The sequence below is a fragment of the Scyliorhinus canicula genome, chromosome 8, assembly GCF_902713615.1.
Source record: "Scyliorhinus canicula chromosome 8, sScyCan1.1, whole genome shotgun sequence".
Taxonomy (NCBI): domain Eukaryota; kingdom Metazoa; phylum Chordata; class Chondrichthyes; order Carcharhiniformes; family Scyliorhinidae; genus Scyliorhinus; species Scyliorhinus canicula.
Genome location: NC_052153.1, coordinates 115,375,050 through 115,394,026, shown reverse-complemented (window position 1 = coordinate 115,394,026; position 18,977 = coordinate 115,375,050). Strand labels below are relative to the sequence as shown.

General features: G+C 57.4%; 1 protein-coding gene across 3 annotated transcripts in view; it reads left to right on the top strand.

Moving 5' to 3' along the window:
• LOC119970465 (calcium/calmodulin-dependent protein kinase type IV-like) overlaps nt 1-18,977 on the top strand; it is a 173,351-nt gene that overhangs the window by 127,479 nt on the left and 26,895 nt on the right. For all 3 annotated transcript variants that reach the window (XM_038805117.1, XM_038805118.1, XM_038805119.1), the window contains exons 7-8: nt 7,818-7,892; nt 18,740-18,815. In XM_038805117.1, coding sequence (XP_038661045.1) covers nt 7,818-7,892; nt 18,740-18,815 — 151 coding nt within the window. The remainder of the gene's footprint in view (nt 1-7,817; nt 7,893-18,739; nt 18,816-18,977) is intronic.

Below are 18,977 nucleotides of genomic sequence, written 5' to 3'. Positions count from 1 at the left end.
TTCACACTCACCCTGATACTTACCCAGTCTCGCACTCAACCTGTCACAATCAGTGTCTCGAACTCAACCCCACACACTCCCTCATACCATCTCTCACACTCACCCCACACACTCACTCAGTTTCTCAAATTCAGACCCCCCTGCACCTACTCAATCTTTCGAACTCCCCACTCAATCTCTTGCTCCCCCAGTCTCCCGCACTCCCTCCCCCAGTCTCCCGCGCTCCCTCCCCCAGTCTCCCGCGCTCCCTCCCCCAGTCTCCCGCGCTCCCTCCCCCAGTCTCCCGCGCTCCCTCCCCCAGTCTCCCGCGCTCCCTCCCCCAGTGTCCCGCGCTCCCTCCCCCAGTCTCCCGCACTCCCTCCCCCAGTCTCCCGCACTCCCTCCCCCAGTCTCCCGCGCTCCCTCCCCCAGTCTCCCGCGCTCCCTCCCACAGTCTCCCGCGCTCCCTCCCACAGTCTCCCGCGCTCCCTCCCACAGTCTCCCGCGCTCCCTCCCCCAGTCTCCCGCGCTCCCTCCCCCAGTCTCCCGCGCTCCCTCCCCCAGTCTCCCGCGCTCCCTCCCCCAGTCTCCCGCGCTCCCTCCCCCAGTCCTCCCGCGCTCCCTCCCCCAGTCTCCCGCGCTCCCTCCCCCAGTCTCCCGCGCTCCCTCCCCCAGTCTCCCGCGCTCCCTCCCCCAGTCTCCCGCGCTCCCTCCCCCAGTCTCCCGCGCTCCCTCCCCCAGTCTCCCGCGCTCCCTCCCCCAGTCTCCCGCGCTCCCTCCCCCAGTCTCCCGCGCTCCCCTCCCCCAGTCTCCCGCACTCGCTTCCCCAGTCTCCGCACTCGCTCCCCCAGTCTCCGCACTCCCTCCCCCAGTCTCCCGCACTCCCTCCCCCAGTCTCCCGCACTCCCTCCCCCAGTCTCCCGCACTCCCTCCCCCAGTCTCCCGCACTCCCTCCCCCAGTCTCCCGCGCTCCCTCCCCCAGTCTCCCGCGCTCCCTCCCCCAGTCTCCCGCGCTCCCTCCCCCAGTCTCCCGCGCTCCCTCCCACAGTCTCCCGCGCTCCCTCCCACAGTCTCCCGCGCTCCCTCCCACAGTCTCCCGCGCTCCCTCCCACAGTCTCCCGCGCTCCCTCCCACCGTCTCCCGCGCTCCCTCCCACCGTCTCCCGCGCTCCCTCCCACCGTCTCCCGCGCTCCCTCCCACCGTCTCCCGCGCTCCCTCCCACCGTCTCCCGCGCTCCCTCCCCCAGTGTCCCGCGCTCCCTCCCCCAGTCTCCCGCGCTCCCTCCCCCAGTCTCCCGCGCTCCCTCCCCCAGTCTCCCGCGCTCCCTCCCCCAGTCTCCCGCGCTCCCTCCCCCAGTCTCCCGCGCTCCCTCCCACAGTCTCCCGCGCTCCCTCCCCCAGTCTCCCCCTCTCCCTCCCCCAGTCTCCCGCGCTCCCTCCCCCAGTCTCCCGCGCTCCCTCCCCCAGTCTCCCGCGCTCCCTCCCACAGTCTCCCGCACTCCCTCCCACAGTCTCCCGCACTCCCTCCCACAGTCTCCCGCACTCCCTCCCACAGTCTCCCGCACTCCCTCCCACAGTCTCCCGCACTCCCTCCCACAGTCTCCCGCACTCCCTCCCACAGTCTCCCGCGCTCCCTCCCCAGTCTCCCGCACTCCCTCCCCCAGTCTCCCCCTCTCCCTCCCCCAGTCTCCCCCTCTCCCTCCCCCAGTCTCCCCCTCTCCCTCCCCCAGTCCCCCCTCCCTCCCTCCCCCAGTCTCCCCCTCTCCCTCCCCCAGTCTCCCCCTCTCCCTCCCCCAGTCTCCCCCTCTCCCTCCCCCAGTCTCCCCCTCTCCCTCCCCCAGTCTCCCCCTCTCCCTCCCCCAGTCTCCCCCTCTCCCTCCCCCAGTCTCCCCCTCTCCCTCCCCCAGTCTCCCGCGCTCCCTCCCCCAGTCTCCCGCGCTCCCTCCCCCAGTCTCCCGCGCTCCCTCCCCCAGTCTCCCGCGCTCCCTCCCCCAGTCTCCCGCGCTCCCTCCCCCAGTCTCCCGCGCTCCCTCCCCCAGTCTCCCGCGCTCCCTCCCCCAGTCTCCCGCGCTCCCTCCCCCAGTCTCCCGCGCTCCCTCCCCCAGTCTCCCGCGCTCCCTCCCCCAGTCTCCCGCGCTCCCTCCCCCAGTCTCCCGCGCTCCCTCCCCCAGTCTCCCGCCCTCCCTCCCCCAGTCTCCCGCGCTCCCTCCCCCAGTCTCCCGCGCTCCCTCCCCCAGTCTCCCGCGCTCCCTCCCCCAGTCTCCCGCGCTCCCTCCCCCAGTCTCCCGCGCTCCCTCCCACAGTCTCCCGCGCTCCCTCCCACCGTCTCCCGCGCTCCCTCCCACCGTCTCCCGCGCTCCCTCCCACCGTCTCCCGCGCTCCCTCCCACCGTCTCCCGCGCTCCCTCCCACCGTCTCCCGCGCTCCCTCCCACCGTCTCCCGCGCTCCCTCCCACAGTCCCCCGCGCTCCCTCCCACAGTCCCCCGCGCTCCCTCCCACAGTCCCCCGCGCTCCCTCCCACAGTCCCCCGCGCTCCCTCCCACAGTCCCCCGCGCCCCCTCCCACAGTCCCCCGCGCTCCCTCCCACAGTCCCCCGCGCTCCCTCCCACTGTCCCCCGCGCTCCCTCCCACAGTCCCCCGCGCTCCCTCCCACAGTCCCCCGCGCTCCCTCCCACAGTCCCCCGCGATCCCTCCCAGTCCCCCGCGATCCCTCCCACAGTCCCCCGCGCTCCCTCCCACAGTCCCCCGCGCTCCCTAAATCATTTATATAAATCACAAACAGCAAGGGCCCCAGCATTGATCCCTGCAGGACCCCACTGGACACAAGCTTCCAGTCAGAAAAATACCCCTCGACCATCATCATCTACTTCCTGCCACTCAACCAATTCGGGATCCAAAAAAAATCAAGTATGTAATGAGAGGGTCAGGTGAAAGGTTCTTCGTGAGGTGGCAGCCGTTTATTTCCTAATTCAGGGAGTTGATCCCTGCCAGATGCTACAGTTGGAGGGTGGATATAAGGGATTGATTGTTGTTCTTTTGGGTTTGTGGGATGGGGTGGAAGGATTAAATATTGTTAACTTTGGTATGTATATACTGTAAGGATGTTATATTGAAAAATGTGTTACTAAAATATTTTTTTAAATTCTGGATCCAATTTGCCAAATTTCTTTGGATCCCATGGGCCCTTACCTTTCCTATCAGTATGCCATGTAGTACCTTATCAAAAGCCCTGCTGAAGTCCAAGTAGACTACATCAAATGCATTGTCCTCATCACACACCTGGTCACCTCTTCGAAAAATTCAATCAAGTTGGTCACACCTGACCTCCTCTGAATAAAACCATGCTGACCTTTTTTGATTAACTCCTGCCTCTGCAGATTAATTCCGTCTCTCAGAATTGCTTCCAATAGTTTCCTCATCACTGAGGTTAGATTAACAGATCTGTAGTTTCTTGGTTTATCCCTTCCTCCCTTCTTGAATAATGGTTCCACACTGGCTATCCTCCAGTCCTTCAGCATCTCTTCAGCGCCCCTGCTATTTCCTCTCTTGCCTCACTCAACAACCTGGGATACATTTATTTGGCCCTGGTGATTTATCTACTTTTAAACCTGTCAGACCACTCAGAATTTCCTCTCTGTCTATGTTAATTACTTTAATTTTATTACAGTCTCTCCCTGATTTTGATATCACATTGTCCCTCTCACTAGTGAACGCTGACACAAAGTATGAATTTAGCTCCCTATGGCAGCACGGTAGCATAGTGGTTAGCACAATTGCTTCACAGCTCCAGAGTCCCAGGTTCGATTCCCGGCTTGGGTCACTGTCTGTCTGGAGTCTGCACATTCTCCCCGTGTGTGCATGGGTTTCCTCCGGGTGCTCCGGTTTCCTCCCACAGTCCAAAGATGTGCAGGTTATGTGGATTGGCCATGGTAAATTGCCCTTAGTGTCCAAAATTGCCCTTAGTGTTGGGTGGGGTTACTGGGTTATGGGGATAGTGTGGAGGTGTGGGTTTGGGTAGGGTGCTCTTTCCAAGAGCCGGTGCAAACTCGATGGGCCGAATGGCCTCCTTCTGCACTGTAGATTCTATGATTAATACCTATGCACTCCAGTTCCACATGCAATTTACCACTGAGCCCTACTGTTTCCCTAGTTATCATTTTACCCTTAATGTACTTGTAAAACAAGTTAGGATTTGCCTTTATTTTACCTGGCAGTATCCTTTCAAGTCCCCTTTTTGCTCTCCTAATTTCCTTTTTTAGTTCCCTCTTGCATATTCTCCTCCTCTTGGGCTTCTATTATTTTGAGCTCTTGATATCTGCCATAAGCCTCCCTTTTATCTTTATCCAATGCAGTATATCCCTCGATATCTAGGGTTCATTGGATTTGTTGGTCCCACCGTTTTTCTTTATTGGAGCATGTTGGCCCTGTACTCTACCTGTTTCTTTCTAGAATGCGACCCACTGTTCTGTCACAGATTTACCTAAAACTGTCTGCCTGCTCCCAATCTATTCTGGCCAAATCATATCCCATTTTATTAATTTGGCTATCCCCCCAGTTTAGAACTTTGATTTCAGGCCCATCCTTGTCATTTTACATAGTAATCTTGAATCTAGTGGAGTTATGGGGCAGGATTCTCCAACCCCCCGCCGGGTCGGAGAATCGGCAGGGGGCGGCGTGAATCCCGCCCCCGCCGGCTACTGAATTCTCCAGCGCCGGGGTTTTGGCGGGGGCGGGTATAGTAGTGGCCTCGCAAAAGTGGAAGGGATAGTGCAGGCTAACTAGGTGTCCTTTAAACATGGTGTCCGGACCTTTGACCACATGAGACAATGATGAGAATTGCAGCTTTCTATCTATCCCCGCCAGAAGAATCGACGAGCCCCTCGCGTATCCATATTTAACAAGCTGACCAACACAAGATCGTGTGGAGTTAGCCAAACCGTTCCACAACAGGAATCACCATCACATCTGCCTCCGCCACTGAATTTAGGTTTCAAAGTGGAAGATTCCATTGTATGCCTTTTGATGTGGGGCTATGAATACAAATGTTTGTTTTTATCAGGGATTCTGCCCTTAAGTTAAATTGTTGTTTTTTTAAAGAGATTAAGTATTTGAATTAAATGTTGTTTATAAAGGAGAATTCAACGAGAATTAATTGTATATTCTAAAGGTGGCATTAAAAAAGAAATGAATAGAATCATAGTCAGTGCAAACTGAACTACACTCACATACTTTTTTAAAGCAGTCATTTCCCAAACTGTAGTCCATAGCTTCCATGTAGTCCCTGTAGCTTTGTGCTTCAATCCTCAAAGCCTAAGCAATTATATCCTGTTTGTATTTATATTCATTATTTGCTGGTTTAACTTGTTTGAAATTTGAGGCTCTGGAGAAGGGGAATTTTTGTTGCTATTCCCTCACTGATGAACAAATCATATAATCAAGGGTTCTCCATTAGAGTGATTCATCAGTCCTGCTCATTCTAGCTCCACTTCAATTGTAGAGAAATTGGATTCTTCAGTCAGGCACTGACAGATCACCACTATTGCGTAAGTTTGGCCTCAGGAGTAATTTTGAAAAAACAAGTTGCAGGAACTGGTTAACTCACAATTTGAAATCTGGAAGTGTAACTATCTCTTTACATATTCCCCAGCGCGCAGGCATATACAAATAATGTCTCTGCAGATATAGGTCGTTGAAGAACAGCCTTTATAAAGAAGCATAAAGTTCCCACGGTTTTGACATTATCGTGCTCCCTCATGAAGATGGACTGCGAGTCCCAGTAGACGTCTGGAAGTTCTCACTAACAGAGCTTCAGCATGGAAGAGAATAGAACTGGATCAAACCTTCTCGTCACAGCTTCTCAGATTTCCAAATACAGACCATCACATATCTGCTGCCACTATCAGCCACCACCTCAGACGCCACCCTCTTCCCCACCAGGATCACCACCCCCCGGTTCTTTGTGTCGAGCCCTGAATGGAAAACTTGCCCCACCCACCCCTACCTCAGACGAACCTGGTCCGCCACCTTCAGGTGAGTCTCCTGGAGCATGGCCACGTCCGCCTTCATCCCCTTCAGATGCGAAAACACCCAGGCCCGCTTAACCGGCCCATTCACGTTCCACGTGATCAGCCGGATCAGGGGGCACCCCACCCCCCCCTCCCCCGCCGACTAGCCATAGCCCATCGACTGCTCGCCCCTGGCCAGCACCCCCCACTCGGCCCGTTTCCCATGGCGATAGAACCTCCCCCCGACCCACACCAGCTCCTCCCTGGCCAATCCAGCAGCAACCCAGCATTCCCCCCCCCCCCCCCCCAAGGCTAGGACCCCTCCTAGCCGCGACACTCCCTCCATAGTGCTCCCGTGAGCCAGCTGATTTCTGCTGACCCCGGCAGCTCCCGCCCTAACTCCGACTTCTCCCGATATGGGGTCACCCCCCCCCCCCCCCCCCCCCCCCCCCTGCAGCAGCTCCTTGGCACTGCTTCAGCGCGGAAAAACGGAACTGATATCCACGCCCCTTGCCTCCAGCTCCACCTCCTCGTCCCGCAGTGCGGGAAACCAGAGGTACGCCCGCGCTTTCACACTGCCCCACCCTACCCCCCCAACACAGCGCCCAAATAGCAGTCCCAACCCATCCACCAACCCCGTACAAAAACAAACAGACCCCAACACCCTCCTTAAAACACAAAACCATAACCAACACCATCCGAAAGCAGAGAAAAAAAAAATAGCCAACAACAGCATAAACAGTGATACAAAAAACCCCCACAGTCCCCAATCCCTAGTTCGAGGCCAACTTTTCAGCCTGCACAAAAGCCCATGCTTCCTCCGGGGACTCAAAATAGTGATGCTGGTCCTTGTAAGTGACCCACAAGCGCGCAGGCGGCAGCATGCAGAATTTCACCTGCCTGCTGTGGAGCACCGCCTTCGTCCGGTTGAACCCGGCCCTCCGCTTAGCCACCTCCGCACTTCAATCCTGGTAGATGCGCACTACCGAATTCTCCCACTTGCTGCTCCTCACCTTCTTGGCCCATCGCAGCACACACTCCCAGTCACTGAACCGATGGAACCGCACCAGCACCGCCCGCGGGGGTTCATTCGCCTTAGGCCTCCTGGCCAGTACTCTGTGGGCCCCCTCCAGCTCCAGGGGCAGATGGAAAGATCCTGCCTCCACCAGCGAGTTCAGCATCACGGCCACATAAGCCGGTAGGTCCGACCCCTCCAGCCCCTCCGTGAGGCCCAGGATCCGCAAGCTCTTCCTCATCGACCGAAACTCCATCTCCTCAAAACGATCTTGCCGCTTTTTGTGGAGCACCTCGTGCATCACCACCTTCCCCATGAGGGCCGAGACCTCATCCTCGCGCTCAGAGGCCTGCTGCTGCAACTCAAGGATCGCTGCACCCTGGGTTGTCTGGGTCTCCAGCAGCTTACTTGTCGTAACCTTCAGAGAGTCCAGCAACTCCACTTTCAGCTCCGTAAAGTAGCGCAGAAGGGCTGCCTGCTGCTCCTCAGCCCACTGCCTCCACTCCTCAGGGGCTCCACCTGCCGCCATTTTGTCCACCTTCCCCCGCTTTTCCAGGGGAGCTGCTGCCGTTTTTTTCCTCGCCCACTCCGGATCCGCACCATAAATCCCGGGGGATATTGCTCCAGACCCCTTTACACACCGGGAATCGTTGAATCAGCGCCGTTTGGGGCCCTTAAAAGAGCCCACAAGTCCTACGAAAGCGGGAGCTGCCGAACGTGTGGCTTAGCTCCGCATTGCCGCCACCGGAAGTCACCCATCTTTAATCTTTTAAGATACAAATGCAACAGGATGTAAGCAGAGGTATACTTTTTTTCTAGCTGACTTTGGACTTTCCAAAATTGTGGATGATCAAGTGACCATGAAGACAGTATGCGGAACGCCAGGATATTGTGGTAAATTTTCTGATTATTTAAATATCAATTTCCAAAAATTATTTGTATTTCTTGTGAATATGACGTTTTATATACTTTCAACTGCAATATGTGCTGATGGTCTGAAAGATCAGAAAATTATGTGAAAGGCAAATAGGCAGATGACCTGAGAGCAAATCCCTCTTTGGAGTGGAGTTCTAGGGATGCATAGACCTACCAGAAGCACAAAGAATTTCCCTTATCTTGCATGACTGTGCCTTCACTCTGCTATGACCCTGATTCAATTTCTTGGTCATGGGTCAATAATTATGTGTGACTTCCCATTGAAAGTTTCACTGCATAGACCATCAGAATTAGAACAGTACTTCTAACAGCCTTATTGAAGGCGAGTTAAAAAATATTAGGCCTTGGAACCATAAACCTAACATATGGTGGGAATTTGAGCAGAGGAAGATATACAAGCTATCCTTTCCCTCCTGAAAGGATGTCAGGACATCATTAACCTGGCCCTCTTGCCAATCCTTTCCTGGTTGTATAAATACGGACAAAATAATGTGGATGCTGGATATCCGAAATAAAATCAAAAAATGCGAGGTCTGGCAGCATCTGTGGAAACAGAAAACAGAGTTAACATTTCAAGTCCATGTGACGAGAAATGTTGGGCGCGATTCTCCGCTCTCATTCCGGTTCAGAGAATAGCGGGCCGCGCATATTTTCACGGCGTCGCAGGTCCGACGCCCTCCCGCTATTCTCCGAACCCTGCACAAACTACACGTCGGCATTCCCGGCAAAGGCATCGAAAGCCCACCCCCCGACACAACCAGAATCGCCACTTATTGGCGCCCCGCTATTCTCCGGCCCGGATGGGCCGAAGTCCCGACGTCATCACGCAATGTTTTCACGCCGGCCAACACACCTGCTTTTCAAGTTCGTCAACCAGTCGTGCTGGCTGACGAGAGCTTCAAGGAGGTCAGCGCACCGCTCAGCGCACAACTCAGCGCACTGCTGGAGTCTGGCCACAACGGGGAAGGCATCCCCGAGAACGGGCGGGGTATCCAGAGCGGGGGGGAGTGGGGGAGACTGAGGGGGGAGGGGGGGAGACTGAGGGGGGGAGTGGGGGAGACGGAGGGGGGAGTGGGGGAAACGGAGGGGGGAGTGGGGGAGACGAGTGGGGGAGACTGTGGGGGAGACGGAGAGGGAGTGGGGGAGACGAAGTGGGGGACTGGGGGAGACGGAGGGGGGAGTGGGGGAGTGGGGCAGACTGACGGGGGAGTGGGGGAGATGGAGGGGGGAGTGGGGGAGACTGAGGGGGGAGTGGGGGAGACTGAGGGGGGAGTGGGGGAGACTTGAGGGGGGAGTGGGGGAGACTTGAGGGGGGAGTGGGGGAGACTTGAGGGGGGGAGTGGGGGAGACTGAGGGGGGAGTGGGGGAGACTGAGGGGGGAGTGGGGGAGACGGAGGGGGGAGTGGGGGAGACGAGTGGGGGAGACTGAGGGGGGAGTGGGGGAGATGGAGAGGGGAGTGGGGGAGACGGAGTGGGGGACTGGGGGAGACGGAGTGGGGGACTGGGGGAGACAGAGAGGGGAGTGGGGGAGACGGAGGGGGGAGTGGGGGAGACGGAGGGGGGAGTGCGGGAGACTGAGGGGGGGAGTGGGGAAGATTGAGGGGGGAGTGGGAAGACTGAGGGGGGGAGTGGGGGAGACGGAGGGGGGAGTGGGGGAGACGGAGGGGGGGAGTGGGGGAAACTGAGGGGAGGAGTGGGGGAGACGGAGGTGGGGGAGTGGGGGAGATGGAGGGGGGAGTGGGGGAGATGGAGGGGGGAGTGGGGGAGATGGGGGGGAGTGGGAGTGGCATACGGCCACAGGCCACTGATGCACCGGTGAAGAGGACGTAGTTAACTGCCCGTTGGATGCAGAAAGTGACCAGGGTTAGGCTGCCCGCGTGTCAGCAGCGCGACCAGGCCACCGGGACACACAGGTATCCCGTGGCAGGCGGCTGCCGAGGTGTCGACTAACCTCCGTCTAACATGTCCCGTTTCTCTGCCCCCCACCACCCTTCTGTAGGTTAGCACAATGTCTGCGAACAGAACGGCTATGTTCTGCGCAGTGGTTGGGGCCGCTGCACTGCATTTTGAGATGCAGCAGCATCCACAGCCACAACCCACAGTGGATGCTGGGCCAGCTGCAGCAGCAGAGGGAAGGGCCGAGGAGTTGCCAGTCGTCGAGCAGCATGGGGGGAGGAGGAGGAGGGGGAGGAGGAGAGAGTGAGGGTGCAGCCACGGCGCCAGAGGCGACGACCAAGGCCGAGGGTGTACCGTGCCCGGATCTCTTTCCTAACAATGACGGATATCACCTGCAGGAGGAGACTCCGGCTGAGTAGGCGGACGGTGATACATACCTGTCACCTCGTGGCGCACCTCGCCCCACGTGGAACGGGGGGAGGACACGCGATCCCGGTTGCCATCAAGGTGACGGTCGCACTTAACTTCTATGCGACCGGCTCCTTCCAGTCTCCGAGCGGTGACCTCTCCGGGATCTCCCAGTCATCGGTCCACAGGTGTATCCGGGATGTGACCGACGCCCTCTATGCCATCGCCGATCGCTACATCACCTTTCCCGAGGGCCGAGCAACTCAAGACTCACGAGCTTGTGGATTTGCCAGCGTGGCCGGGATACTGATGGTGCAGGGGGCAATCGATTGTGTTCACGTCCCCATGCGCCCGCCTGCAGGGGACAGGGAGGTGTTCACAAACAGGAGGGGGACATACTCCATGATATCCAGGTGGTATGCGACCCCCACATGACGTTCATGAACGTCTGTGCAAGGTTCCCAGGGAGTGTGCATGACTCCTACATACTGGCGCAGTCGTACATCCCTGCGATGTTTGAGGGACGTCCCCCCCCCGGCTGAGGGGCTGGTTGCTTGGCGACAGGGGTTATCCGCTGAGGTCTTGGCTGATGACGCCTATACGGAAGCCTCAGACCAATGCGGAAACCCGATACAACGAGGCCCATGCAACAACCAGGGGTGTGGTGGAGCGCTGCCTTGGCCTCCTGAAGATGAGATTCAGGTGCCTGGACTGCTCCGGAGGGGCCCTGCGGTACCAGCCCGACAGGGTCGCTCGCATTGTTGTGGTCTGCTGTGCGCTGCACAACATCGCGATGCAGAGGGGAGATGACCTGCTGCAGGAGGCGGAGGGAGAAGCCAGCGGCAGTGGTGCCAGCACAGAGGAGGAGGAGTAGGAGAGGGAGGAGGACGAGGAGGAGGAGGCTGGCGGAGTGGTGGGCACAGCACGCAGACACGACCCAGGTGCTGGTGATGTCCAGGAGGCGGCACGGCGGACCCGGCGAGGACGGCGGGCACGCGATGCCTTGGTGGCAGCACGGATCACGCGTCGCATGCGACGTCCCCGCTGAACACCAAACCACCACCTGCATCGCTAGTCGTGCAGAGGGTCAACACACAACTGCCACCACCACAGCCGCCCCCCCCCCCCCCCCACCCCCTCTCAGTGTGCACTGCTCCACTTCGACATCACCCTTACCACTGGGTCCAGACGGTATGGCACAACATCGATGGCTGTGTCAGCGGGTGTGATCAGTGCCATGTGGAATGATGACAGCCCGCTCTGCGAAGAGCTGTGAGCTCAGAATCGTTAGAGAGAGTCTGACCCATGGCAATAGCTGAACCATCCACCTTGGTGGCCGCTGAGATCGTCACGGACACTCCATCACGTGCCCGCGTGGGCTAGCTGTGGTAGGGGGTGGGGGGGATGGGACTGCACACCCGGGACCGAAGTTGCACCGCTCGTCAATCCCAGCGACACTCGGTCACCATCACGATTCCTGTGGCTGTGGAACAATCACACGGTATTACAAGTAAGGTGGAACAGTGCGTTTAATGTGAACAAAAATTTACAGGTGCCCTAGCCCCTACAACTAAACTGTGCCCTTCACCCGTGCCAACTTACTCAGTGTCTCTCTTTGTTGCCTTACGGGCCCTACCACTATGTCTAAGTGATTCCCCAGATGATACAGCAGGAGTGGAGGAGGACTGCTGCGAATCGCCCCCCTCGACTTGTTTCTCCTTCGGCAAGCGTTTCCTGGGGCGATCCGGCCTTGATGGGCCAGGCTGCTCTGCGGGCGTCTCGGGTGACGTTGTGCCACCCTGCTCTGCCTGCTGCCCACCCGTTGCACCAGGGATGGGAAGGGGGGAGGCCAAGAATTCCGGGACGTCCCGTGATGGAGTTAATGGGACGGGCCTCGAAACCTCCTCTTCCCTCGGGGAGCCCGGTGGCCCCCGGGCCTCACTTTGGGACAGAGGTGCGACCGGGGAGGTGCCCCGTCGCGCCACCGACACCTGGCGCTGCCAGTCCTGGAGGCCTGCAACGGTATCCACCAGGATCCGAAGGTTTGCAGAGACGGAGTCCAGGGAGTTAGACATTCCCGCCAGGGACTGTGCGATCTCAACCTGAGTGCACGACACCATCCAGCACATGTATCAGGCGGTTGATGCTCTCCGTGACTGACTGCTGGGACTGTGCCATCGACTTCTGGGACTGTGCCATCGACTGCTGTGACTATGCCATGGCGTGCTGCGACTGGGCCATGACCTGCTGAGACTTGGCCAAAGGTCGCAGCGCGCCGGCAATGTCGTGTTGGCTCTGGCGCATTGCTGCCTGTGAGAGGGCAACCCTGTCCAGGGCCGAGGATGACGCGTGCACATTAAGCCCAACGCCTTGCATAACCTGACCCATTGCCTCCACCGCGGATGCCACCCGTGCGGTGTCGGCCTGGGTTGCTGCCATGAGCGGCACCACTCCCTGCTCATGGACGCGGTTCGACTCCTCTAACAGCGTCTGCAGAGTCTGGAAGACAGCCCTCATCCCGTCATTGTGTCCCTGGGTTTCTTGATGCATCGGCTGTGCTGGTGGGTTGAGAAAGTCCAGGAACTCGGAAAACATCTGGGAGCCAGCTGCATGCTGGGCCTGGTCTGGCCTCTGTCAGTCCGGGCCCTCGGCTGCTCCGACCTCCACCTGCTGCACCTGTTCAGCTGTGATGTGCGACCCAGACTGTGACCCAGGAGCCTCATCACTAAATAGCCCAACCGGGGTGAGTGTCTCTGGGATGGTGGATGGTGTGGGAGATAGCTGTGCCGCAAGCTCGAGGTTGTCTTGGGTTGACGCCTCCTCTATGTCATCGGCCCGCTGAGAGGCCGCAGGGCGATCGCGGGCCATTTCTCTCTCTTGCTCTGTCGCCGCCCTCTGTGTGTCCTGCTCCACAGATTCGGTTGGGGAGGATGGGACTCCCACTGATCGGGCACCCTCTGTTGTGCGGCCCTGGGTGAGGTGGGGGCAGATGCCTATGTCCGCCTGGAGGCAGACGGCCCTGGTCGCTCGGCATCACGTCCTAGGGAAGAGAATGAAACGTGTTATTTAGATTCGCTCGGCCGGGCGCTGGACGGTCCCAGTGGGCAGGGTGTGAAGGGACAGAGGATGGGGGAGGTGTCCAAGTGGGCAGAGTGTGTGAAGGGACAGAGGATGGGGGAGGTGTCCAAGTGGGCAGAGTGTGTGAAGGGACAGAGGATGGGGGAGGTGTCCAAGTGGGCAGAGTGTGTGAAGGGACAGAGGATAGGGGAGGTGTCCAAGTGGGCAGGGTGTGTGAAGGGACAGAGGACGGGGGAGGTGTCCAAGTGGGAAGGGTGTGTGAAGGAACAGAGGATGGGGAGGTGTCCAAGTGGACAGGGTGTGTGAAGAAACAGAGGATGGGGGAGCTGTCTGTGATGATCGGTATTTACTTTTAATACCTTGCCCCTTTAAGAGACTTGGAACCCTGGGGGACTCCGCCTCTGGCTACGCCCCCTGGAAACAGGATATAAGATGAGACTCCATTTTGCGAGCACACTTCTCTCGGATGCAGTCCTGTTCTCTGTATATTAAAGCCTTTGATTACTGACCTCGCTCTCGCGTCGTAATTGAGGGTGCCTCAATTTAATCTACAGACACATCAAGATGGACAGCGCTCTAAAACCGGAGAAACTCAACCTAGACGCCAGGTTGCCGGAAGCCCCGGAAATTTTTAAACATTGGCTCCAGTATTTCGAGGACTATCTGGACTCCTCAACGACTGATGTCGACAGCACTCGCAAGCTGTGCTTACTACATGGCCGGGTGAGCCACCGACTCTCCGCCATGATCGAAACCGCTACGACCTATGAGGCGGCGATCGAAATATTGAAGAAACGCTTCATAAAAACTACTAACGAGGTACACACCAGACATTTGCTCTCAACCTGCAGCCAGCGTTCCGGGGAAACGCTGGACGAGTTCGTGGAAAGACTCATCGCGCTCGCGAGGAACTGCAACCACAAAGCAGTGACGGCAGAAGAACACGGGAACTTACATATTCACGACGCCCTTGTGTCTGGTATCAGGTCCTCGTACATCCGGCAGCGGCTCCTAGAAGACGGGGCGAAGGATCTCCAAGGCACGGTAACGCTCGCCTCTTCCCTAGAAACAGCCCACCGTAACCTCCGTACGTACTCCCCGGACCTTACGAACCCCTCTCGATCCCCTCCAGACTCGGCCACGCTACAGGCCTGTGCCACGCGACGATCCACTCACTCTGGGGGCTCCCCATGCTATTTCTGTGGGCAAGGCCAGCACCCACGTCAGCGTTGCCCCGCCCGATCCGCGATCTGCAACGACTGCGAGAAGAAAGGGCACTTCGCGAAAGTCTGCCTGGCTGGGCCCAAAGGCCACAAACGAAACCCTCATCAGGCCCAGAAATCAAACTCCCGGCCTCACAGACCCCGCAACGCGGCTGCCCTGCGGCCGGGCACGCCCACTTCCGACACGTCATCGACCTCATGCGAGTCATGGGAGCGGCCATCTTGGCGGCGGCCATCTTCGAAACCCGACACATGCGACCGGCGGCGGCGGCCATCTTGTGACTCTGGGCGGCCATTTTGTGAGTTTGACTCTGACGGCCCGCAACTAGGAGCGATCACACTCGATCAATCGCGGCCGAAACACCTGCGAAACTCGATGATGCGGGTGCGAATCAACGGCCACGACACTCCCTACCTATTCGACTCTGGGAGCACGGAGATCTTTATCCATCCAGACATGGTAAGGCGCTGCTCCCTGCGCATCCACCCCGCCTCCCAAACTATCGCCCTCGCCTCAGGGTCCCATTTGGTTCAAATCACGGGGTATTGTGTCGCTGACCTCACAATTCAAGGCGCGAAATACTCCCGTTTTAAACTTTACATCTTTCCTCAACTCTGCGCCCCCCCTGCTGCTCGGCCTCGACTTTCAGTGCAGCCACCGGAGCCTGACACTGAAGTTCGGCGGACCCCTGCCCCCACTCGCAGTATGCAGCCTGGCGACACTCAAAGTTGCGCCACCCCGTCTCTTCGCGAACCTCACTCCCGACTGTAAGCCCATTGCCACCAAGAGTCGCCGGTACAGTACCCAAGACATGACTTTTATCAAGTCAGAGGTTCAGCGGCTACTAAAAGAGGGGGTTATAGAGGCCAGCAACAGCCCTTGGAGGGCCCAAGTACTGGTAGTCCGCTCCGGGGAAAAGCAACGAATGGTAGTGGATTATGGCCAGACAATAAACTTCCTCAGGGTACCCTTTGGTGTTACAAACGGAGTCTCCGTTTTCCAGAGGGCGATGGATCAAATGGTGGACCAGTACGGCTTACGGGCGACCTTCCCGTACTTGGACAACGTCACCATCTGCGGCCATGACCAGCAGGATCACGACGCAAACCTGAGGATGTTCCTCCAGACTACCCGGGCCCTCAACCTCACGTACAACAAAGAGAAATGCGTGTTCCACACAACCCGGCTCGCCATCCTCGGCTACGTTGTGGAGAACGGGGTCCTAGGCCCGGACCCCGACCGCATGCGTCCCCTTAAGGAACTCCCCCTCCCCCGTAGCCTCAAGGCACTCAAACGGTGCTTGGGGCTTTTCTCCTATTACGCCCAGTGGGTCCCCAGATATGCGGACAAAGCCCGGCCACTCATTAAGACCACATTTTTTCCCCTGACGGCTGAGGCCCAGTCGGCTTTCAGCCGTATCAAGGCCGACATCATCAAGGCCGTCATGCACGCGGTGGACGAAGCCATCTCCTTCCAAGTAGAAAGCGACGCATCAGACGTCGCCCTGGCTGCTACCCTCAACCAGGCAGGCAGGCCAGTAGTGTTCTTCTCCCGAACCCTCAACGCCTCGGAAATTCGGCACTCTGCAGTCGAGAAGGAGGCACAAGCCATAGTGGAGGTCGTGCGACACTGGAGGCACTACCTAGCTGGTAGGAGGTTCACCTTCGTCACCGACCAACGGTCGGTCGCCTTTATGTTCGATAACGCACAACGGGGCAAAATAAAGAACGACAAAATTCTGAGGTGGAGAATAGAGCTCTCCACCTATACGTACAATATTAAATATCGCCCGGGGAAGCTCAACGAGTCCCCAGATGCCCTGTCTCGCGGCATGTGCGCCAACGCACAATTGGACCGCCTGAGATCCATCCACGATGACCTCTGCCACCCGGGGGTCACCCGGCTTGCCCACTTCATCAAGTCCCGCAACCTACCCTACTCCACAGGAGAGGTCAAGGCCATGACTAAGGCATGCCAGATCTGTGCGGAATGCAAACCGCAATTCTATCGACCAGACAAGGCCCGCCTGATAAAGGCCTCTGGGCCCTTTGAGCGACTAAGCGTGGACTTCAAAGGGCCCCACCCGTCCAACAACCGCAACATCTATTTCCTCACCGTGATCGATGAGTTCTCCCGCTTCCCTTTTGCTGTCCCCTGCCACGATACTAGGATGGGGGAGGGGGGGTGTTTGTCATGCAGGGTTGTCTCACTTGTTGCAGCTCCGCCAACCTCGCATTGCGCATTCTCCCGGGTGGCAGATCCCCCAACAAGGTCCAGTGCCCTCTGCTCAAACGTGGTGAGGGGGTGCAGGATAGGCGAACCCCCTCCAGTCTTGTTCCGCTCACGGATGTTGTGAGCGGTCTTGTCCTGTTGGGGGAGGGGGCATAGGTATATCATTACAATACAGCAGGTATCAGCAGGCCGTTCAGATACTGGCACAGTTTGGGGGTCAAGTTGTAATAAGACCATTGCATCTCTCCATGGGGGCCAGAGCGCTGGGTCTGTGACTACTTAGTGAACCACCCTCCACTCACTCTGCCCCAATCCCCCTCCACCCCCCCTGCCGGTGGGGGGGGGGGGGGAGGTGGGTGATTAAGTAAAGGGGGGAGGGATGGTTGTGACCCGGGGGCACCCTCTTGGCACTTACCCTGGCAGCCCTGATGAGGTCGTGCATCTTCTTCCGACATTGGTCTGCAGAGCGAGGGGTCTGCCCCACAGCACTGACGGCAGCAGCCACCTCACGCCAGGCCTGGCGCACCGCACTGGCAGGGTGGCGATGCCCTCTACGCGGGCAGATGATGCCCCTCCTCTGCTCGATTGATTTGAGCAGCGTCTCCACGTCAGCCTCAACGAATCGCGGGGCTGCTCTCCTGAGCTCCGACATCCTGGCCTAGTTTCTGTGCTCGCCCGCGCCTTTTTACGGCGTCGGGCGGCGTCACGTGGGCATGTTCGTAGCGTCGCCGCGTTCCGGCGTCATCGCGAACGTGATTGACGCGGCCCCGTTCCTAGCCCATTTCCCGGACGTGAATACCTCGGGAAATGGGCCGTGTCGGGCCGTTGCAAAAGTCGGCCGTGAAACGGCCGACTTCCCGATTTTCCGCGGGTGCGGAGAATCGCGCCCGTTATCTCTCTTTCTCTCTTCACAGATACTGCTTGATATTTCCAGGTAGGCTCTGGAATCAACAGTGATAGGCTTGTAAATCAGGTGGGTTGTAGGCCCTGCCTCTGAATGCAGTTGATTGATGAAGGGATGGCTGGCAATTTTCCTTAGGATGGGCCAGACTATCATAGCCAGGTTTGCAATAGTTTTGCTTGTCCTCCCACACCGTTACCTCCATTCCCACAAGGATTTATCCTTGTCCCCCTCCTATCTCTTATCTTCATAATTTGAAATTATAGTGTAAGTTTTCTCATGCATGCTGACGACACCCAGCTCTACCTCACTAACAACCTTCTTGATTCCTGCATTGATAATAAATTATTGGATTGCTTATCTGAAATCCCATATAGGATGAGCAGAAATTTCCTTCAATTAAATATTGGGAAGTCTGAGGCCATTGTCTTCTGTCCTGGTTCTAAATCTGTACCCTAGCCATTGATTCCATCCCTCTCCATCGCAACTGTCTGAGACTAAACTGGAGACCCTGAGATGAGTTTCCAACCACATATGCATGTGATCACCAGCACCACCTCTGTCACGATACCCATCTCTCCCCGCCTCCACTCATCTGCTGAAACCCTCGTCATGTCTTATTTAGCGCTAGACTTGACTATTCTAATGCACTCCTAGCTAGTACCCTATATGATACCCCTGCTCCTTAACTTGAGGTCATCCAAATAGTTGCTGCCTGTATCCTTATTCGCACCAAGTCTCTTTCACCTGTGCTCACTGACCTACTTTGGCTCCAGCTCAAGCAACACCTTGATCTTAAAATTCTCATCCTTCTTTACAAATCCTCCCATAGTCTTGCCCCTTTCGATCTCTGTCATCCCTTCCAATTCCACAACTCTTGAAGATATCTGCACTCAGTGACGAGGAAACAGCACATGTAACAAAGTAGTAATATGTGACTGGGATGGGAATAGGGAGATTCACAAAATCTTGTGGTATCCTTTGATACATTTCTAACTCAGATTGTGTTGTTAAGTGTATTTCCTTTTTTTAAAACTTCAGCCTTAATTTGTTCTTTCCACCCCAGCTCCTGAAATCTTACGAGGTAGTCTCTATGGACCAGAGGTTGACATGTGGTCAGTGGGAGTCATCACCTACATACTGTAAGATTTTGCAAATGTAGCATCAGTCCTTTTGTTATTCCATACTTTATGTTCTGTTAATTGAGTATATATAATATTCTGAATGGATAAACTCAGGAGGAATAATCCTGTAGTTCAGTCCCAACATCTGGTACAAACCCCTTGGTAAAAACTAGCTATAAG